General features: G+C 40.3%; 1 protein-coding gene and 1 long non-coding RNA gene across 2 annotated transcripts in view; both read left to right on the top strand.

Moving 5' to 3' along the window:
* Positions 1-9871, top strand: part of nptxra (neuronal pentraxin receptor a) — a 28823-nt gene extending 18952 nt beyond the window's left edge. Inside the window, exons 4-7 of the mRNA XM_042504450.2 lie at positions 579-861; positions 1308-1549; positions 3980-4159; positions 5813-9871. Of these exons, the coding sequence (XP_042360384.2) occupies positions 579-861; positions 1308-1549; positions 3980-4159; positions 5813-6043 (936 nt within the window). The 3' untranslated portion in view covers positions 6044-9871. The remainder of the gene's footprint in view (positions 1-578; positions 862-1307; positions 1550-3979; positions 4160-5812) is intronic.
* Positions 9872-12990: 3119 nt separating this feature from the next.
* LOC148186517 (uncharacterized) lies at positions 12991-19381 on the top strand. The gene is made up of 3 exons (XR_015779663.1): positions 12991-13117; positions 17719-17788; positions 19252-19381. It is a non-coding gene; the product is annotated as an uncharacterized LOC148186517 (long non-coding RNA).
* The last annotated feature ends 1452 nt before the right edge of the window (positions 19382-20833 follow it).

Genomic DNA, 20833 nt, shown 5'->3' with positions numbered 1-20833 from the left:
GACAGTAGTTACCTTAATTGTCACTGTTCTTCATTTAAAAATATTGTATATTTATTAGTTTAGAGGATATTTCAAATATATATAGTCGCTTATATCATGTATCGCGATATAGCCTAAAAATATTGTGATATTATTTAAAAGCCATATCGCCCAGCTCTAGTGTGCATGTTTGATATTATAAACAAGAACATCTGATGTTTTTTTTCTCATGATGAAGCCCGATTTCAAAATTTGGTGAGGATTTTAAAACTCACATAGATTGAGCCTGGCTTTTCAGGAGAAAACATTACATTAACTTCAGCGTAGTGAAACCTTATTAAATCAGCCCCTCGTTGTGCCTCCAGGCATGATGTGATGTCTCAGCAAACTCAATTATTAATTGGGCGTAATAACTTTTCCTTGCACAGGCATGCAGCTGACATCACGTTGAGAATCGCTGCTATAGTAGTAGTAAATACACAATATGAGCAGAACTTTATGTTTAAACATCACAGCGGGGTCAGAGAGTGCTTTACAGTATTTGACTGTGAAACCCACACTGTGAACTAGTTTCCATCCACTGTCTCCCTCCTCTGCAGTCAGACATTGGCCCGTTTCCTCACAACCAGACGGACAGCGGCACCTCAGGAGCGCCAGAGGAAGGCGGGATGTCTGGCGGCCCAAACAGGCTGTCCGATCCCGGGCACAGAGCTGGTGCCGAGAGGCCCTGGAGGATGGAGGACTTGGAGGGGGAGCTGGAGAAGAAGGTGGAGCTGCTGGAGAAAGAGAGAAAAACCCTGAGGCGAGAGACGGAGAAGCACAGGCAGGAGATTGACCGCGGCATCAATAAACTACACCACCGAATCTCAGGACTGGAAGCAGGTAGGAGTTAACAGAGAGGAGGATGAGAAAGAAATAACGGTGTAAATGAAAATATAATGAAGAGGTAAACAAAATAATAAAGAAATGAAAAGTGACAGAGATGAATCGCCTTCATGATGACTCAAGCCACTGGTGATAAGAAATAATCTGGCATAAAAGTTACCTCAGATGTTTCATTTTTGTTTTATTCTTAATCAAATCAAGCCATGGGGTTTCTTTATGATGAATAAATTATGTTTAACTTCTGTAAAAAAAAAAAAAAGATCAGAAAGACTATGAAATTCATGCCCTGCTTTCAAAAACTGATCAGATGTTTTGATGTGAAGAAAGTGCAGATACAGTAAATGAAAAAAGCAGGAAATCTTTTTGATCCTCCAGCCAGATAGATGACTTAATTGCATTTCTGATGACTTCTTTTTTGTCGTGCTCGCTGTCTGCCATCCCAGGTGTCTCAGGGCATTCTTTCCCAGAAGGCTACAGGCTGTCCTTCCCAACTCGGACAAACTACATGTACGCTGTTGTGAAGCACACCATCCCTGCGCTGCGGGCTTTCACCATCTGCCTGTGGCTGCGGCCCGCAGAGGGAGGAATCGGGACGCCTCTGTCTTATGCTGTTCCAGAACAACCCAACGAAGTGGTGCTGCTGCAGGGCCTGCATACCCCTGCTGAGCTGCTCGTCAATGACAAGGTACCGCATCCGTCAACAGCATCTACTGTAGATCTGCACTGAGCTGAGCACGTCTTGTGTGTGATCGATTTTGTGTCATGGTGTGAGTCATCAAGTCATCAAGTTATTGATTAAATTCTTAGCATGTAGTATTGAGTAAACACAAACTTTCGAGAGTCTGCAGAGTCCATCATAATGAGTGCATGTATTGGTGTTTTACCAAACGGGCTCAAGGGCTCAGGGGCCCCTAAGCCAGAGCTCCTGCATGAAGTCGCTGTTATTAACTTTGCATTTCTTGTCGGAGGGCTTAGTCATTCATGTCCATAACAGATCCCCTAAAAAAGTGCCCTAAAAAAAGAAAAACTGTAGGCAAATTTCACAAGAAAGAAACCATCATACATTATAAGTGAGTGTTTCTATCCCTTCAGTTTTTTCCACGGGACTTTGTTTAGGCCAGTTATTCAGTGCTATATATTACTTTTGCTTGTGCTTCAAAATGTGTGTTACTATTATTTCTATATAAATATATATTTTAGTAATCAAATGTGATTTCCCAATCTGTGTCAAAATGTTTGTGCAGGTATTAATGATGTGTAACAGTGCAGCTCAGTCACCAGAGAAAAAAATGTTGGCATTGTACATTTCTGAAAACCTTGAATACATTACATTTGCAGACAGTGGCTGTGGCTCAGAGGTAGAGCAGGCCGTCCACGGCGGGTCATCCACTAATTGGAAGATCGGCAGTTAAATCCTCGGCTCCTCCAGTCGACATGTCATAGTGTCCTTGGGAAAGATACTAAACCATAATTGCTCCCGATGCTGCGCCATCGGTGTGTGAGTGTGTGTGTGATTGGTAAGTGAGTAGCAGGTGGCACCTTATACGATGGCCCTGACCACCAGTGTGTGAATGTGTGTGTGAGTGGATGAATGCGACATGTAGAAGACAAGAGAAGGGCTATACAAGTGCAGCTCCATATCATATCAACGTTTCTAAAGGGGCACAGTATATGAGCTGCGTTTGTCATTGGGATGTGGAGGCGATGCCTAAATGAGATGCCTCTCAAGCTGCAGACTACTTTTCAGAGACCAACCAACAAAATGGCTGTGATTTAGCGAGTTGTTGCTTTCCAGCAGCTTTTTATGCACCAGACGTGGGTGTTTTAGTAGCGCTCAGTAGCTGCATTTCCTGCAGTGATAGTGGCACAATATGTGGATGTGTTTTACAGAGACATTCGGCCGGGATGATGCTAGAATAGTGGCTGTTTTTCACCACAACATTGCTGCATTTCCTGCTGGGATGTTGCCACAAAAAAGCAGTTGTTTTTTTTACTGAGTAATTGCTGCATTTCCTGCTGAGACAGTTACATGAAAAGCAGTTAGGGTTTTTTTCCCGAGGAATTGCTGCGTTTTCTGTCGGGATAATGCCACAGAAAGCAGTTGTTTTTTCCAGACATCCCTACATTTCCTTTTGGGATAGTGCCATAAAAAGGAGGTTAGCCAGGCATCACTGCTGCACCAGTGGGGAATGTGCCACCAAAACCTTAACCAAGTGACTTTGTGCCTAAACCTAGCCACACATTAACCACAGGATTGTTGAAACAATCAATTGAAACATTAAGTTGAAGCATTCATTTTTAATGTACATCCTCTAAGGAACAATAGCATAATGCACATATGTAACAAATCTGTGGTTTTCAGAAATGTGCAATGCCAGTATTTCTCTGGGGATTGTGTTGTTCAACTACAGAAAATTTCTTCAAATTTAGAAATGTTTTATAAATAAAACCAAGGCTATGATGAAAACTGTTGTATCTCAAACACAGAGGGTTAACTGTTCAGAACTTTCCTTTAATAGTATTAATGATGTATAGATATAACGTAAGGGAGTTGACAGCAACTAGTGTGAATATTTTTTTGTTTCAGTCATTTACTATCACCGTGGTCACCCTGGAGTTTCACTTCTGCTTTCTTCGAGGCTCAGCCACCTTTTCAAATGCTACCAGTTGTATGTCTTGTCTTGATTAGAATTTTAATGTGCATTATAGAAGACATATTGCGCTGTATTAGCATACAAATAAGTAGAAGACATCATGTGAAAGAGCCAATTTCGCAGACAAGCTAAAGAGCCTCATTCATGTGTTTAAATTGCAAACTAATGTAGCACCTTGACAGCACTGCAGGGTGGTGGAGTGCAGTGCAGTGGCTTTAGGTATAATTCAATGAAGTCATTATGGTAATAGATGCCTGGAGGAAAAGTTCTGTGTCCTTGGAGGAAGCACCATGTCTTTGGGACTGAGGGAATACTTTATAAGCCAGCTGCAGGAGCAAAAGAAAAATAAGATGTCTGAGGGATGTCGAGCTGCTGTAGAGCTACAGTCTGTTGACCTTCAAGTGTGTGGTGTAGAAACACCTCCTTTATACGAGCTGCTCTTTTTTCTGTCCCATTCCTAGGTGGCGCAGTTGCCTCTAAACCTCTCCAGAGGCAGCTGGCAGCACATCTGTGTGAGCTGGAGCCAGAAGGGGGGAGTCTGGCAGGCCTACCAGGGGGGAAAACTGAGGGGCGAGGGTCACGCGCTGGCAGCCGGACATCACATCAGACCCGGGGGAATGCTCATACTGGGGCAGGAGCAGGTGAGTGCGGGAATAAGGGGGTTAAATTTAATTTAATTTAACGCTTATTTAAAAAGGACACAGCATAATGCTGAACATCAGTGTAAAATACAAATGTTAATATTTGGGGTCGACCGATATTGGTTTTTCAGGGCCAATACGGATTATTAGTACTTAATGAGACCGATATTTGGAACTAATATGCATTTACAATACAATGAAAATATTTCTTTTGGCATTTGGAATATAACAAACTCCTACACAAAACTGTTTAAATGTCTTTAGTAAATGCTTACTAAAAACTGAAACTTTCAACATCATATATGGCAAGTTCTCAGAAACTTTTTTTCTTAATGTTCAATGTAAATTTTAATACATATGAATTAATAACAATAGCTCCCTGAGGTTTTACAAAGTAAAAGTTCCTCCCATTTTGATACTTTCTTTGCATTTATCGCAGACTGCCTTGGTTGAGTGTAATATGCACACTTTTTCATTAATTCATTTTATCGGCAATCATTAAAGTAAAATTCTGATACAGATAATTGGCAAAGTGATAAATATTGGCTTCGATAATTGGCTAGGCCGATAATCTGTCAAGCCCTAGTAAATATGCTGGAGTTAGCAGGACTGCTGATCTGTATCTGAAGTCCCTTAGCAGGTAAAATCAATCGAAACATCAAGAAAAAATAAAAATAAAAAAAGAACACAGAGAAGAGTAGCAATGAAAACTGCATGGCATAAAGTGCCTTATTAATGTGCAAGATGCTAAATTCAACACGTGTTGGTTGCATGCATGTATCATGGATCACTGGATAAAAGGACAAGGAGCTATATAGCAGAAACGGTGCATGAGAAGAATCCAGATGAATTGATCCTCTCCTGCTGCCTGGAGTGGATCTAGACATTGGAGACAAAAAAGCAGGTGATTCATGTACAGCCAAGACATGCATATAACAAACGTAGCGTCACACATCCATCCATTCAACAACAACAACAACCAGTCAATAACATGTAAGGTGCACAGCAGACCGGTAAAGACTGAATGAATGAAGTTTAGAGGGAACTACTTCAAAAGAAATCTAATTTGGTGTGCCCTTCAGACTGCTGATTACAGCGCTGCAAGCAAATAAGAGTTTACTACCCACTGCAGCTGTGGCTCTACTCACTTACCGACTTCTCCGGGAGTTGTAAATAAAAGTAGTAAATAAAAGCATGAAACATTCGGAGAGCCTTGGTGAAAGTGAGACACGGTAAATCTACAAATTCAATTTAGTTTGGAGCATGCTGCTGGCGAATGTGTTGAAGAGGTGTGCTGTGTTGTGGTGTTTTTCGGATAAGGTGTATGTGCATAATGGTAATAAGCCACAGGGTTAACAGCCTAGGGGACCCTCATTCACAGCCAAAGAAGGCCTCCCAGATGGCGTCTGCTCAGTATCCTGCATTTATACTGGTCATTTTTTATCACATCTTCATCTTCCCAAAAGCGAGTCCACAGTCTCGCCCACGGCAGGAAAACAAGCTGAGCATGAGTGTGTATTAGAGGTCGACCAATCGTGGATTTTTAAAGGCAGATATAATAATGATAGATGATGGTTTGGAACACTTAAAAAAGTAACCTTGAAGTGTTTTTCTCTCTTTAATCCATCTCACTTCACTCGTCTTCCTCTCCAGGATTCTCTGGGTGGAGGTTTTGACTCATCCCAGGCCCTGGTGGGAGAGCTGTCCCAGGTGGGTCTCTGGGACCGGGTCCTGTCCTCCAACCAGGTGGCCAGCTTGGCCCGCTGCGGCAAAGTAAACCAGGGCAGCGTGGCCCCCTGGACCGAGAACGGAGTTGAGGTTTACGGTGGAGCGACCAAGGACCCGGGGGAGCCTTGTAGTAAACACAACAGGAATTCTCAATGACCGATGGGGGAAGTGAAAGAAGGGCGCAGGGAGGGATAAAGTTGTAGCCCTTTCATGAAGGTAGGATTCTGCTATAGGATTTTCTAAACAACTCAATGTGGACTGATAGGTATGTAAAAAAATGGAAATTTATGGTGTATAAATATATGATGTAAGTCGCGGCTTTGCAGTTACTTCACACTTCTAGCAACAACTTCCGACGCCATCATGGAGGTCCACAGAACAATTGTGCAATATAAGATGAGACTTCTCATCAATACAAATGCGGTATGAGCACAAATCACATTATGTAAGTTACTGATCAGTAATTATATATATATACTGACACTGAAAATACGCCAAACAGTGGCCATGCAATGTCTATGGAAAGTTGTGGCAGCCGCTTCTAGCTGCAGCCATCTGATTCTGAAACAAAGTGCAGCCAAACTAAAAATTGGAGATAAAATGAATGGCCATCACAGCCTATCTGACATTTTGACCTTAGTTACAAAGAATTTCTTTCTCCTTAGACACATGAACACGCCTCCTGGCCATAGAAAAAATGCACACACTACGACAAGCCTCACTTTGATGCAGCTTATTGTCTTTTTGGTGTAATAAAGTAGATTTATCTCCAGATTCAGGCAAAGCTAAATTATTTAGTCTATAGTCCTAGCTCTTCTGTGCTTTTTTTTTTAGCAAACTAGCTAGCTGGCTGCCTAATTAATGAAAGCAACTAATATGTGAAAATTAAAATAACAATAAAAACCTTCTGCCAGCGATTGATTAGTGAGAAAACATACAAGTAAAGACACAATGATGGTTTGCTTACCAAAAACTAGTATCATCAGCTAGTTAGCAAAATGTTATTATCTGTCCTCTAAAGGACTTTTAAACATTTTGGGAAATACTCTCGTTCTCTTTAGTTCACTTTTAGTAAATATGACGCTACCGTTAGCTGCTATTTTAGCTTAGCATCAGACTAAAAATGGGGAAACAGCTAGCCTAGCTTTTTCCAAAGTAGTGTTGTCAAAAATATAATTTATTGTTACATATATCTGAATATTTTTAACAGATTCAGTACTCATTTCCACAGTATCAGTTATACTAGTATCATAGCATCATTTTCTGTGGCGCTTTCTCACTCGTTATTGTTAATGTTTATTCGTCATTCTGCCTCGATGTAAATTTTTCACCATGTTACGCCTAGCAAAAATAATATTGAATATCAATATTTTTTTAGTTATTCTATTAAAATCAGAAATGATGGTATCGTGACCAGTGTTGAAATGGTTACCTTCGAAATGCAATAAGTTACAGATTACTATTTGCCCTGTTAAAAATGTAATAAGTTTTGTGATTTTGATTGCTTCATCAAAGTAATGAAACTTACATTTCCTGCAGTGATAGTGGCACAATTTACATTTAAATTACATTTAACATTTTTTCTACAAATGTTTTAAACGGTTGAAAAAAATTAAAAACAAAAGTGCATGAATGTTGCGCTTTGATGAAAAGATGTAACGCCATAGAATTGATGTTTTCTTTGACAAATCATCTTTTTACTGAATTTTTTTCATGTCACCCCTTTGCAATCAAGTGACATGTGATTAGTGACCTAACAATAATTGATTACATATTTACTGATTACATTTATTTTGTAATTCAATTACTGTAACTAGATACTCCACAACACTGATTGTGACAACACTACAATACATACAATTCAACAAATTTTGTCTACCAGCTCCTCCAAAGCTCACTAATTAACACACAGTATCTTGAATTTTGTTTAATCTGTACAAAATTAAATGTAGAAATTACTTTTGCAGACTGTGCAAAGAAGATATTGCTTGTCAAATGCTTGTGAATTTTAGAGACGCTGGTAGGTGAAATGTGTTACCTTAGGTCAAAGCTAAGTTAGAGTCTTCCCCGTTACCAGTTTTAATGCTTAAGCTCAGTTAGCCGGCTGCTTGTGATCGGGTTGTATATCAATTTTCTTACCAAACAAGAAAGCAATGTATTTCCCAAAATGTTGAACTTTCCTTTGATCAAAGATAAAACTGTGCAGAAACGACCACTGCATTTATTTTGTTGAGACCGCCGAGCTGCGAGAAATTCAGTGTGTCCCTCTGCTGTAGCCGAAGAGCCGTTGACCTCCACTATGGCTGCCAGAAGTTGTGTAAAGCCAGCTGAAATCCCTCCATGAGTGCAGCCGGGTTGGAGTGGAGTTAATTAAGGGCTGCGACAGCTTTAGAGTTGGAAGTCAAGGTAAGGTGATGAAAAGTGTTGAAGAAAGTGGTGGGAATGTTAAGTAGATGGCAGCAAGGGGTAGATGATGAAAGAGAAAGGAAACAGGGAGGACAGGGGAAAAAACAGATAAATCGGGCACTTTTAAGGAGTGATGCTACATTGTTTTCACCTCTGCATGATGTGTTCATGTACCTGTAAAGTCTTGCCACTGCACTGTGCAGCTCAAAAGTTTCACAAAAAAAGGACAGTCTCTCCTGCTTCCACGGCTGGTGGGTGTCTGCCTTTGTGTTTGTCCTCTAAGGCCTGATGGTCTCTAAATAAGTTACTGAACAAAAAAGAAAAAGTCTTACTCCCTAAGGAAATCACCACCACCACCAGAATGTTACTCATCTTTGGGCATTTCACACTTTTTTAGGACAACTCTTTGCCCCATTTATGTCACTCTGTGCAAACTTCAGGGTCAGTCAATGTCAAAGTCTTTGCTCTGATCAAGGAAATTTGATTTAATCTTTTGACTTAATCTTGTCGCACACTTCAGGCTTGTTTGAGATGAACCAGACCAACACATTCTGCGCTATTTCGAACCCCGTCTTGCTGAGTGTATTGCATCGTGGTTAGTCATTTTGTCAGACTTGCTCTGGAGGCTCGACCAGTGTGAGACGTGGAAATCTTGCGGGATGAAAACGCATGCAGCTTTGAGAGCGAGGCACCGCTGTTTCTCTCCAGAAGCTGCAGAAGCAAAATGCTTGAAGATAAATGACGAGCTGAGGGCTCTTTGGGAGTTTTTACCTAGTTTACCCCATTTTTTGGCATGGATCAGGATTGTATCCAAATTCATTTTAGAAAGTCAGGACCGCAAAAACCACCTGAAATGCAGTTTTTGCATATCGTATCCGATTTGGAGGTGGTTTGAAATGTGATTCGATTCACATTCCTACAGATGCCTCTCAGTCCAGACGGTCTGGCTAATCAAATCAGATTTTGGAGATTCTTTGAAAGCCATGCACAACGACAACGTCAAATCCAAAGAGATGGAAGTGCAAAGCAGAACCGCCGCTGCCACAAGGAGAGTGTTACAGTGGACAACATGGAGAACAACAGCACAGGTGTTCGGCAGGCGAATGACGGACCTCTATTTCTCATTCTACAACACGGAAAACCACGTCATCAACGTCGCTACATACTTACTAATGCTAATGTCGCAACCATGGCAACCCATGCACATATGTTGGTGATGTCATGAGACACAAATCTGATCTGATCGCTTGCAAATAAAGGTGTAGACATAATCTGTCTTAAACATCTGATTTGAGAAACAAACCTGATTTGTCTGCAGTCAGGTCGTAGCCAAAATCTTGCTTTTAGTTTTATTCTTATGCTTTTATTTATTCTATCTCTGTACTTTCTTTTTTTTTGTCTTCTGTATCCTTATTTGAAGGCCTAGTGTGTGGGATTTGGGAGGGTAAATTGGCAGAAATTTAATAGAAGTGTTTTCTTTAGCGTATAATCGCTAAAAAATAAGAATTGTGTTTTTGTTACTTTAAAATTTGCCGTTTAAGATAGAATAAAGTTTAAGAATCTATTATGTTTGAAAAACACTCAGCAAGTAAGGCTAGAAAAAACATATTGGTCCTTGAAAGGTCATGAAAAAGTTTTGAAATTTTTTCAGTGAAAAAAATCCCCCTAAATATTATACAGTGGACCTGTAAAACTAATAATGTCAAATACATTTTGCACAGTATAAGTGATTTATAAAGTGAAGTAATCAGACAGCAAATGCTATCATACTTTTATTTTGATACTGCCACTGACGATGTTAATCACATCTATCTCCATACAGTAATGCATCCACTTGCAGTTACTTTCTTCTTTGCAAGTCGAATCAAACCACGTCTGAGCTGTTCCAGCTCGCTTTTTGGTTGCCCCCCCCGGCTGCAATGAACTACTCTCATCTGCTTTCGAGGCTCATCTCAAACAAGCCTTTTATGCTCTTTAAATTCAACCTTCAAACATGCATATGTTATTTTCAAATTAACATAACATACTCACAGTCATTTTAACATTCTTAGATACTGACTGTTTCCTCTTTGCAATTTTATACATGCAACCACTCAACAATGTGGTTTGATGAATTAACAACCTCCAGCTCTTCCAACCTTCCTACATTCCATGCATGAGTTGTACCGTTTGTTTGTTATATGCCTCAGAGCATTCGGTATGTTTCTGAAAATCTAATCTCTTTGATGATTGCTGTCCACTGTTGTGTGAGACGTGATCCTTAATACAGATTGTCCATTTCACCGTTAATTTCTAAAAAACACCAGCTCTCCCTTGCATCAAAAGTAATCCTTAGTGGAAAGTGCCTGACGGGGTGTTTGTGCCCATGTAAACAAATCATCTGATTTATTATCCTGGTGGGAAATTAACACTGCGAGATAATCTTGAACTAATTGAGCGTCAGTATGTGAATTCCCAGGTGGATTTTTAAGATTTAAGAGGTTTGATAAAACATTCGAAAACACAGGACTTCTGTGCCATACCGCAGCACTGATGCTGAATCGGGTCAAAACCATCTTGCTGTGCCTAATAGTGTCTTGAAGATGCCTCTCAGTCTGCAGTGTTATTAATAATATTATGCCTGGTGTCTGTTCAGCTCGTGTCAGAGCTTTTTTTGGGCTTTTTGATAGTGGTGTGGCATTATTCTGTTGGAACTGAAAGCTTTTTAACTCTATTGGCAATGTTTTCTTACATGAAAATTCAGATTTTTTTTCACTATATGCATTGGTATCTGTCTGTTTTCATGTTGTTGTTTGTATAAATACTGTATGTCCGACGTCTTGTACGGTGTTGTATTGTTCTGCATAATGTGCCGTGTACAAACCTCAAATCTTTATTAAAGTCATAATTTTCAGATGTAAAAAATGTGATTCGTTTCTGTCTTTATTAGCTTAAGAGACGAGGTGCAGAGAATTGACACAAGATTCTTTCATTCAAGGACACACTCACACACTCTTGTAATTCAAGTGTAGCTGTAGCAAAACCTGCTGTGAGAGCGAACCCTCCCACACTAAAAGTGCTCTCCAGACTCCACAAGAAAAATATTTAAGTCTTCAGTGACTGGAATAAAAATAAAGTATACGTCTTTGTTTCATTCTCCTTCCCGAGCAAATTAAAAGCAATAGTTCAAGGAGAAAAGCCCAGAGCCTTGTCCCTGGGGTGCAGCAGGTGTGGATATGAGTCAAGAGTAAATTGAGGATTTGGGAGACTCTGTGAGTCATCTGTTGTGTCTCAGAGCTACTCATCGAGTTGTGAAAAAGAAAAAAAAGGTTGTATTTCCATAACACGTGTTTTAGTGGACATCACACTCAGTGAAAGTGTTAAGTAGACGGCAAACTACAGTGCAAAGAAAACACATGGAGCTGTGCAACAAAGAGCTCGTAGTGGCTTATGTAACGTCTTTAATTAGTCACCTTTACCTTTTATTGATGCACCAACTTCTCCTCCTCCTGCAAATATAAAAACGTTTTGTAATATTTTAAAATGTTTTTTGTTTTTTTTGGGGGGGGGGGGTTGCATTTCCACTCAGGTTTCTTATGTGCAAACTGACAATGAATGAAAAAAGATGGAAACGTACCTATTGACTTGATTTATTCTTAATGCCTGTCAAGATAGATTCATTTTCTATAGTCTGCATTTTTTTCTTTGTTTTCTATTAATTCAAGATGATTGAAACTGATTTTAAACCAATATGCAGTAAGTTTAGCTTAGCATAAAGACTGGAAAAGGGGATACAGCTGTCCAGGTAATGAAGTTACACCTTTAAGCCCCTTTAAAAATAACTGATTAACATATCTTGTTTGTTTAAAGTTGAAAAATATCAGTATGTGAAATGCATCACTGTTTATACCACCATGTCGTTCAGCACTGATCCGTCTTTACTTCAGCTGTATGTTGTAGTGTTTTGCTGGTTTAAGCCGACATTTTACCCAGGAGACTAGCATTTGTGTCCCAAAGTCAATGTCACTTCTTTTAATACCGCAGCACAGTATGCTTGTATGCGTAAGCATACTACGCTAGTGACATATTTGACATGACGTATGTGACAGTACTTTGGTAACAAAAGTACTTATTTAAAGCAAAACTATGAACCTCATAGTTTTGCTTTAAATAAGTACTTTTATTGAAAACTAACCACTGTCACAGGCTGCTCTGCCTCGCTCCTGCTGCTGTTGGATTTTGTCCACTTACTTGCCCCACTTCTCTCTCCACCCCTCATCAGCCTCATCATCTCCACCTGGTGCTCCCAGCTGCTCTTCATCTCCAATAAAGCCAGGATTTAAGCAGCCTCACTCCACTCACTCTTTGCCAAATTGTCTTCAATTCCATGCCTGACCTTCCAGCACTCACCCTTGGACTGGTTTCCTAGTTTCGACTCGCCTCGCCTCGCCTCGCCTCGCCTCGCCTCTGACCACCTCTTCTCGTCTCTGCCCTGGTAAACTTAACAGCTTTCTATCTGACCACGAGTTTTGCCTGTGCACTTCCTGGTTCTCATCTCCCTGTGGCTGTGCGGTGTTATACTGCGTCCGCTCCATCGAGAGAGATCGCCAGTCTTCCTGCCATCTTCAGAGCCTCCCGCTGAGCGTAACTTCTCCGTATGAGTGCTGTTGGTGTTTATGGTCTGATGGTACATTGATTCCCCACCTGTTCTCGTTGATCCAGCTGCCTGCTCCTACTGGATTGGTCTGCTCTGTTGTCTGACTGCCTGACGCCAACTCTGCTTCCTCCTTGACCTCGAGCCCTGCCTGCCCCTCTCTGGAGTCCACGCTTTTCCCACAAGCTCAAGTAAGTGTTTCTGCAACTTGCCTGATAAATTCACCTGCCAGTCTGCTTCATGTTCACAATTTCCCCACTCAAACTCTGAACTATAATCTGTGTGATATTATTTTAATTGATCACATTTCATCTGTCTATCTCATTATGTCCATCCCTGCTGTGTAATCTCTGTCTCCATTTTGTGTATATTAAAATAGTCACATTCAATTCTCACTCTGCCTTCTTTCTCCCTGCCTCTGTCATCTTCTGTTCTCACCCTCCTCTCATCCTCGCACTCCCCCCCTCCTCCTCTCAGTGGCATTTCTACAAAGATCCCCCATCCTCCTCCGCTCTTGTCGACTGTCGCCTGCTCTTTACTCAATCCCTGCGTTCCTTATGTCCCATTTCTTCAGCCAAGACACCTCCAAAACACGTCTGCTGACAAAAAGAGACGCAGTCACATCCTTGGGCCCTTACTTTTCAAGGTTGCTGTCATGAAACTGTCATTTTTTACAGATGTGATGAGAAATTGTGGAGGAAAAATTGGAATAACTACGGTATGAGAGGTTTTTTAAAAACATTCCATTTATCTCTGCTATTTCCCCTCAAGACAAAAGTCATGCAACATCATATCTTTTGGTCTTGATTTTATTGTGGGCCTGTGATGATTTGACGAGCCATTAAAGAGAGAGTTCAGATTTTCTGAAGCGGATTTGAATATCCATAGTTAGTGGATTACATACGCACAGTAGATGTGAGTCAACACGCTCAGTTTTGGAGAAGCAGACAGAAGTACCGACACAAAAGATAAGCAATGCACTACTGTGGACAGGGGCATCAACAAAACATATTTAAGCCGCCTCAAAAAGTCCCACAAAAAATATTTATATCAGTTTAAGTGTACGCTATATTGAGAGTATTTAGAGTACTAACTTTCGCTTACTGTCAGTTAGCCCGTTTCCATGTCGAGTGTTAACGGCTTCAGTTCTCCACTTATGCTCTTGTCAAAGCCATCAGACTCCATTGACAAAATGGTCATTTTTTTTACTCGCTAATCATGTGAGCTGCTCTGCTTTCCGTGGCACTGGCTCCAGTGGAGGAACAGCAACAGGTCACCAAAAACAACTGATTTTGTTGAACATGACCTGCGGCTTGTTAGACATGTTACCCCAGTGTCACAGACGCTAAACCCAACCAGAACAGCAACAGCAGTGACATAATAAACTGTGGACTAATGGACTGTTTCATCTCTTAGCATGAACATCAGTAGTTTGTGCAGTATGACGGCCTGAGAGTTCATTTAGGAAGAGGCAAACTCTCTGTTTGTTGGTCCATCCATTTCATGGATTACATGGGATTACAATCTGTCCATTCCTAGATGGAACATTATGGATTAGATAGGGATTGGTAATCCAACATGGAATATCATCCTGCGTCTGTGGATGATATGTGCTGAAGGTTGTCAGCCTGGTGGTCAGAGAGGTTATACTGGAACTGGAAGGTCAGGGGTTAAATCCCAGCTGCAGACAGTACATCTAGTCCTATCTGAGCGCCCTGTGCATTATGTTCTCCTCACACAGTGCTGCAGACTGCCGCTGTTCAGTGAGAAAAACAAAGACAGTTCCTGAGTGTGATACCTTTTGTTTAAGGTGCTAAAAAAGAACAAAATGAAACCGGGATTTAATGTGTAAGAATCACACGTTGAATTTGTGTCTCCTCCCACGTCTTCGTGCCGTTTGCTGCCTCTGAGAAATGTTGGGAGCGCAGAGAAAGAAATTAACACTCGACAGGCTGCCAAAAGCAGATAGAAACTGACTGTGACAGGCAGTTTTGTTAAAGCTACAGCGCCGTAGCAGGTGTGAGACATGTAGCAAAAACAAAAAAAAGCCTTTAAGCCTGTTGCATATTGCATAACAAGGTGCAGATACCAAACTGCAAGATGGTTTACAGACATGATACTTGAATGCTTTTTGTGTTGGAACAGCATGTTTTAAACTCCTCAGCATCCACAGGCTCACTAGTAGATCCATCACATGTTTATAGATTACACTGAATACATAAATGAATACACAAGAAATCTTTGACCTTCCTATTCAACCCAATAGAAGCATGACGGTAAAATGTCAGTGTGGAAGGGGTTAATGTTCTGCTCTAACAGTCACAGTATGCAGTTTCTCACACACAGCAGGCTGCACCCGCACGGTAACGAGGTTAACAGGTCTTTGTCTCGGTTTAGCTCTAAATTGTGTGACACCAGCCAGCTGAGTGTGTCTCTCTGGCACGAGCAGCAAAGCCAGTGATGGACTTGAGTTGTAATTCTATTAGTAAAAGAGAGGATCGCGTGAACAAATGGCGCTCAGTCGTGTCTTATCCTCTTGAACGGTTAAATGGATTGACTCACGCTAATTAGGGATTGCAGATATTGCTGCGCAGTATCTGTAACTACTGTTGTGATATTTGCTGACTCATCACTCGTCAGTGACTTAAAGGGACAGTTTGGAGTTTTTGAAGTGGCTGTGGATGGGGGCAGCAGAAAAATGTATTTTTGCCACCTAAAAAAGTCCCACCTAAAAAAAATTATATTTGTTTAAGTGTATCTATAGTGAGAGTATTTTCATCACTTTATGTTTATGTTGACGTAAGACATCCCATTTTGATGGGGAGGGCGTTAACGGCTTTAGTTCCTCATCTATGCTCTTGTCAAAGCCAACAGACTCCATTGACCAAAAACGTCTTTCGCTTGCTTAACATAGGACCTACTCATTGAAATAACATGCCAGTTAAACGGCCTTTCCCTTTTAAATCATCCTAGCAGGATGGTCAGAGTGGCAGTTATTTTAAATCCCAGCTGCAGTCAGCGTTTTTTTTTTTTTACCAAACATCAGTGTGTTTCCTGCTAGGATAGTGCCACGAAAAGCTAATAAGTTTAATTTAATTTAAGTTTTAAGTTTTAATAAGTTTGCAAGACGTGATGTTTTTTTGGTCATCTAGTAAAACTGTGAACACATTGCTGATTCATATGTCATCAGCAGTCTTGTGATTGCTTTTCTTGCTCCACATGAAAGCGTCTTTCTTCAGATTGACGTAACTTTTTATGAGCTTGTCCCTGCAATTTTTCTGCTTCCATTCACAATACAGCCAAAGGAACATATTAATTGGAGGTACAAATTTCCCTGAATATAAGTCTCTGCACCCATTCAAACACGACCCCATGCAGGGCACATTTCAGGGACAGACTGCATGTGTGAAAGAAGCTATTGACTGTTGCTTCCTTCAGTGATTAGAAACAAAATGTGGTGGGTCTTCTCTGGATTATGGGGGGGCGTTTTTCCTTTTTCGAAACTAAAAATGAAACTCATTGGGTTTTCAAAGCTCAACCAGATATTCAGCTGCTTCTTATCTCTATGTCAAATTCCCAGGAAGTCTCTGCTGATCACAAAATGAAGTGTTGCTCTGCCGGGGTTTTGCAGCCCTTGTAAATATTGATTAAATGGTCCCAGTGGAAATTAAGTAATATTTTTTTTCATGGTGTGTTATCTTTTAATAAGATTTTACTGTGGAGACTGCAACCAGGAAGCTCCTTTACATGTGCAAGATTTGCTTCATACTACAAGAGCTACAGTTATTGTGAATTTTATACAACACACAGTAATGTCACCACCACCTGTGGTACGTGCAATCTTGAAACAGTTTTCACCGTTTTGCTATACTTTTGGGGTTGAACAACATGATTCCTTGAAACAGTGTGAAATGGTGTGCAACAGGAAGGTACATTTTCTCTTGTTTTGTGGTGGTGTCAGAGGTATCAACCACATGCTTTTGCTTTGTAAAGGTATATTTCCAATGCCAAAAAATCCTTTAGATTGAATTCAACTGAACCAAATTTAACCCACCATATTTCTAAAAAAGGTTGTGTTCTTAAATGACACAACCACCATTTCCTTTCAAATAAACTTTTTGCTACAATTTGTCAGGGTTTAACCATAGACTGTTTATAAAAATGGATGATATGACAGCTCCCCAAAAAAGAAGCCAAATCATCTCGATCACCCCCTGATGGCTGGCTTCAGTGTAGGTCATAAACCCTGTCCCCTCCATGTTTGCAGATGTGACATGGGCAAAACTGAAAACTTGAAGTACATGCCAAAAAAAAAGTTCTCAGAACGATTTGTGTCATTTTAGGTAGTTCTTATCCCGCTGCTGTGTGTTCAAGTATTCATTTTCGTGATAATTATTTGATGCTATAAAAAGGGGATTTGACATCATAACTGACAGCTGTGTGAGCCGGTTGGTGTGCTTGCAATCATTGGTTGGACGGATGTATGGGGGAACTCCACCACAGCCGCACACTCTGCTGCTTCGAATAACATCACCAATGCAAGATGTCAGTGACCAAATCTGGGATATTTTAGCTTAATTGTTGTACAGGTAATTGGAGACACATCATCCATCCTCATATAAAGCGTATGGGCTGAAGACTTTCAGGGGGTATTAAATTATCCTTTAAAGTTGGTAATCCTCAACATTACAGCTATTGTTGATTTGGTGACATCCATGGTTACTGTTGGTAGCAACAAGCATGAAAATCAACCCTGAATTACATTCATCATTCCTTTTCTTTTTGTTTTTAGGTATATACTTTGATTTCTGCGCAGTAATGGCGGACCGTGCCACTAAGAATGAAAACTACTACATAAACAGGTAAATACATAATGTAAACACTTTAAATGTGCATTGTTGAAAAACTGTGGGCCATAAAGGGTATCAAGACCTGTGTCAGAATTTCATGAAAATCTGCAAAGTTGTATCTTTAATATTTTGGGGGTTTGGATTTTTTACTCCAAACAGGCATTCTGACATTTTGCGGTCATCATGATAACCACTCTCTGTCAGAATCCTTAAATCCACCTACTCATCACTTTCCCTTTTGAACCAGAGTAGGTAATCCACCTACTCAGCCTCCACATGGCGCTGGACCAGAATCATTACTCTTCATACACACACACACACGCACACACACACACACACACAGTCCAAAAATCCCCACAGAGGCTCCATCTGGACAGGAACACACTTTGCTCTTCCCCCATCTTTGTCACCCACTTTGCATCTCATATTCCTCCCTCCCTCCCTTGCTTTTCCTCCCTGGTTTAATGCAATACTTTTTCAAGTACAGGTAGGTGTCCTTGTATAACTCCATGTGCAAAGCATGGCTGTAACACTGCCAACGTCAGGGGTTTCTGCTTCCCCGGAGGCCACTTATGTTAGAAATGTATACGCCCACGCTGCTGTAGAGTCTTACCCCAAATGGCTTATTTGGTGGCGAATAAACAGGTAGTTTATTTCATCCTACATTAGTTGAAACAGAGAACTTCCCAGATTCTTGTTTTTCTGTTATGCGACTGTTTGTCTCCATTCGGTTTTGATGCTATTTTTTGGCAAAAAAAAAAATAATCCAGCAGTCTTGACTCACTTGATGTGGTGTTTGTGTTAGTCATGTTTTCTCAGGCAGTATTTTTTGTGGACTCCGGAAAAAGATTGATGTCACGTATTTGTTTTATTGGATATTTTGTCAATTTTCTGTTGCTAATAGAAATCTCAAATATTACTACATTATATTTTTTGTGTAATTATTCGTGATTTTAGTGTCATCGCTGCTTAAATTTATCTGAATCCATGCATTTTTATTTTGTTATTAATGTTATTTTGTCATTGAAACTGACTTAGGTGTACAGTCCCCACTGACTATGGTTGCAGGGACATTAATTAATAAAAGCAACATATAGGTGCTATACACATGCAGAAAAAACATACTGTTGTTTGTTATGAGGATTTTCACATTTGGTTGCAACAAAAGCCAAAAAGACCAAACAATGATGTTTATCTATAATTTATTAAATATTCTATTCCAACTATATACTGTACACATTTTAAATAGGTAAGGACATATTCTTACTGATACAGATTTTGCATAGTGGCAGCCTACATACATCTACAGCTCCATCTTATGATTTGCACAGCTTAAAGCTCTATTTCCTCTCGTGCTAATGTGCTTTATATGTTAAATAAGCAGATAACATGATTGGTTAATATCATCACTAATCTCCTCCTGACATTTTCCTCCCAATCTCCCTCATTTACTTTTTCTCTGTGTCTAATTACAGCATCCTCCTTCTCAAGCTTTTTGTCTCTCACTTCATCCAGTTGCGATGTGCTGGAGTGAGGAGATGCATGATAATTTTTTAAGCATGTGACTGTGTTTGGAGGGGGCTTTGGCAGGCTTGTGTGTGTGTGTGCGCGTGTGCAAGTGTGTGCAAACGCAGCGTGCTTGGCTCTTGGTCGTGCCTGTCTGTGACAACCCACTTTGTGCCTTCATTCATTATATAAAACGCATCGCGAATGTTTCATGTGCATTGTACTTTTTAAATGTTTACTTGTATGGCCTTTTTGAACTTGAAGAGACAAGTACCGAACTAAAAAAGACTCAAAGTGACTACAAAGAGATGCAAAACAGCTCCAAAGAGACACAAAGACATTCACAATGACTGCAAAAAGAGGTAAAACAATCACATAGAGACACAAAATTAATACAGAGAGAAAAATAACTGCAAAGAGACTTATATGACTACAAATAGACACAAAATAACTGCCAACAGATGCTAAAATGCTACAAAGACACACAGAGATTCAAGCGACTGTTAAAAGGGGGGAAAAGTCAGAGAGGAATACAAAAAATGACCACAAAGAGACACACAACAACTACAAAGTGATGCAAAACAGCTGCAAAGAGAGTTAAAAAAGACTACAAAAAGGGACAAAACAACAAGAAGAAGACACAAAATGGCCACAAAGAGACTCAAAATGACTACAAAGAGGCACAAAACAACTTCAAAGATACACAATTGAATTTGCAAAGACTACAAAGAGGGGAAAAACAATCACAAATGACACAAAATGACTACAAAGAGACAAAAAGCACCTACAAACTGACCACAAACAGATAGAAAACCACAGAGAGATGCGTAATAACTGCAGGTTGATACAAAACAACAACAAATACAGGCTAAACAACCATAAATCTGCATGGGGGGCCCCCCTCATATCTGTGCCCGGGGCTCTATTCTCTTATAATCCACCCATGATTGGAGACACTATCTTCCCGGTTCTGCAGAGTGCACAAACCACAAAAATGTAGAGAATTAAATAATAAAATGGTGGTGTGAAGACAAAAGAATGTGAGAAGATGAGAGGAGTGATGAAAGGTGAGAAATCCAGAAATATAAAGAAAACAGAGGAACCAAAAGGAAGCTAGTAACAGCAAACCACATGTGTTTGTGTTGAGCTTCTCTTTGTAAGTGCAGCATCATTAAAACATTAAATATGTGCGTGTTTGCAGTAGACTGCCATCAACCTGTTCACTGTGATCAGTGGAGAACACGCAGCAGCTAACAAGGAACAGCAGAGTCTGTTTTATTACCTCAGTTAAATATAAATGTATTTGTGCGCTCAGGTGCCCTCTAATCTTCCTGCATTTCAAGGTGCATGTGTGTGTCTGAACAGGCCTGTTTAAAAATGCATCTGTCTCCGTGTTTTGTCCTCCAAATATTTTCTGTGCGAGCACACACACTCTTGTCCTCTGAGGGCTTTCCATGCCATCTGCTGGAAATCAATTTTCTGCCGGGTGGAAAGATGTACACAAACACGGGTGTATGCACGCAGGCACACAAGCAATTTGCAGTCTTGGAT

This window comes from Plectropomus leopardus, chromosome 18 (genome assembly GCF_026936395.1).
Source record: "Plectropomus leopardus strain MGB_pleo_1.0 chromosome 18, ASM2693639v1, whole genome shotgun sequence".
In the NCBI taxonomy this organism is placed as follows: Eukaryota; Metazoa; Chordata; class Actinopteri; order Perciformes; family Serranidae; genus Plectropomus; species Plectropomus leopardus.
The sequence above is the reverse complement of the archived record's forward strand: the minus strand, read 5'-3'. Positions and strand labels throughout refer to the sequence as shown.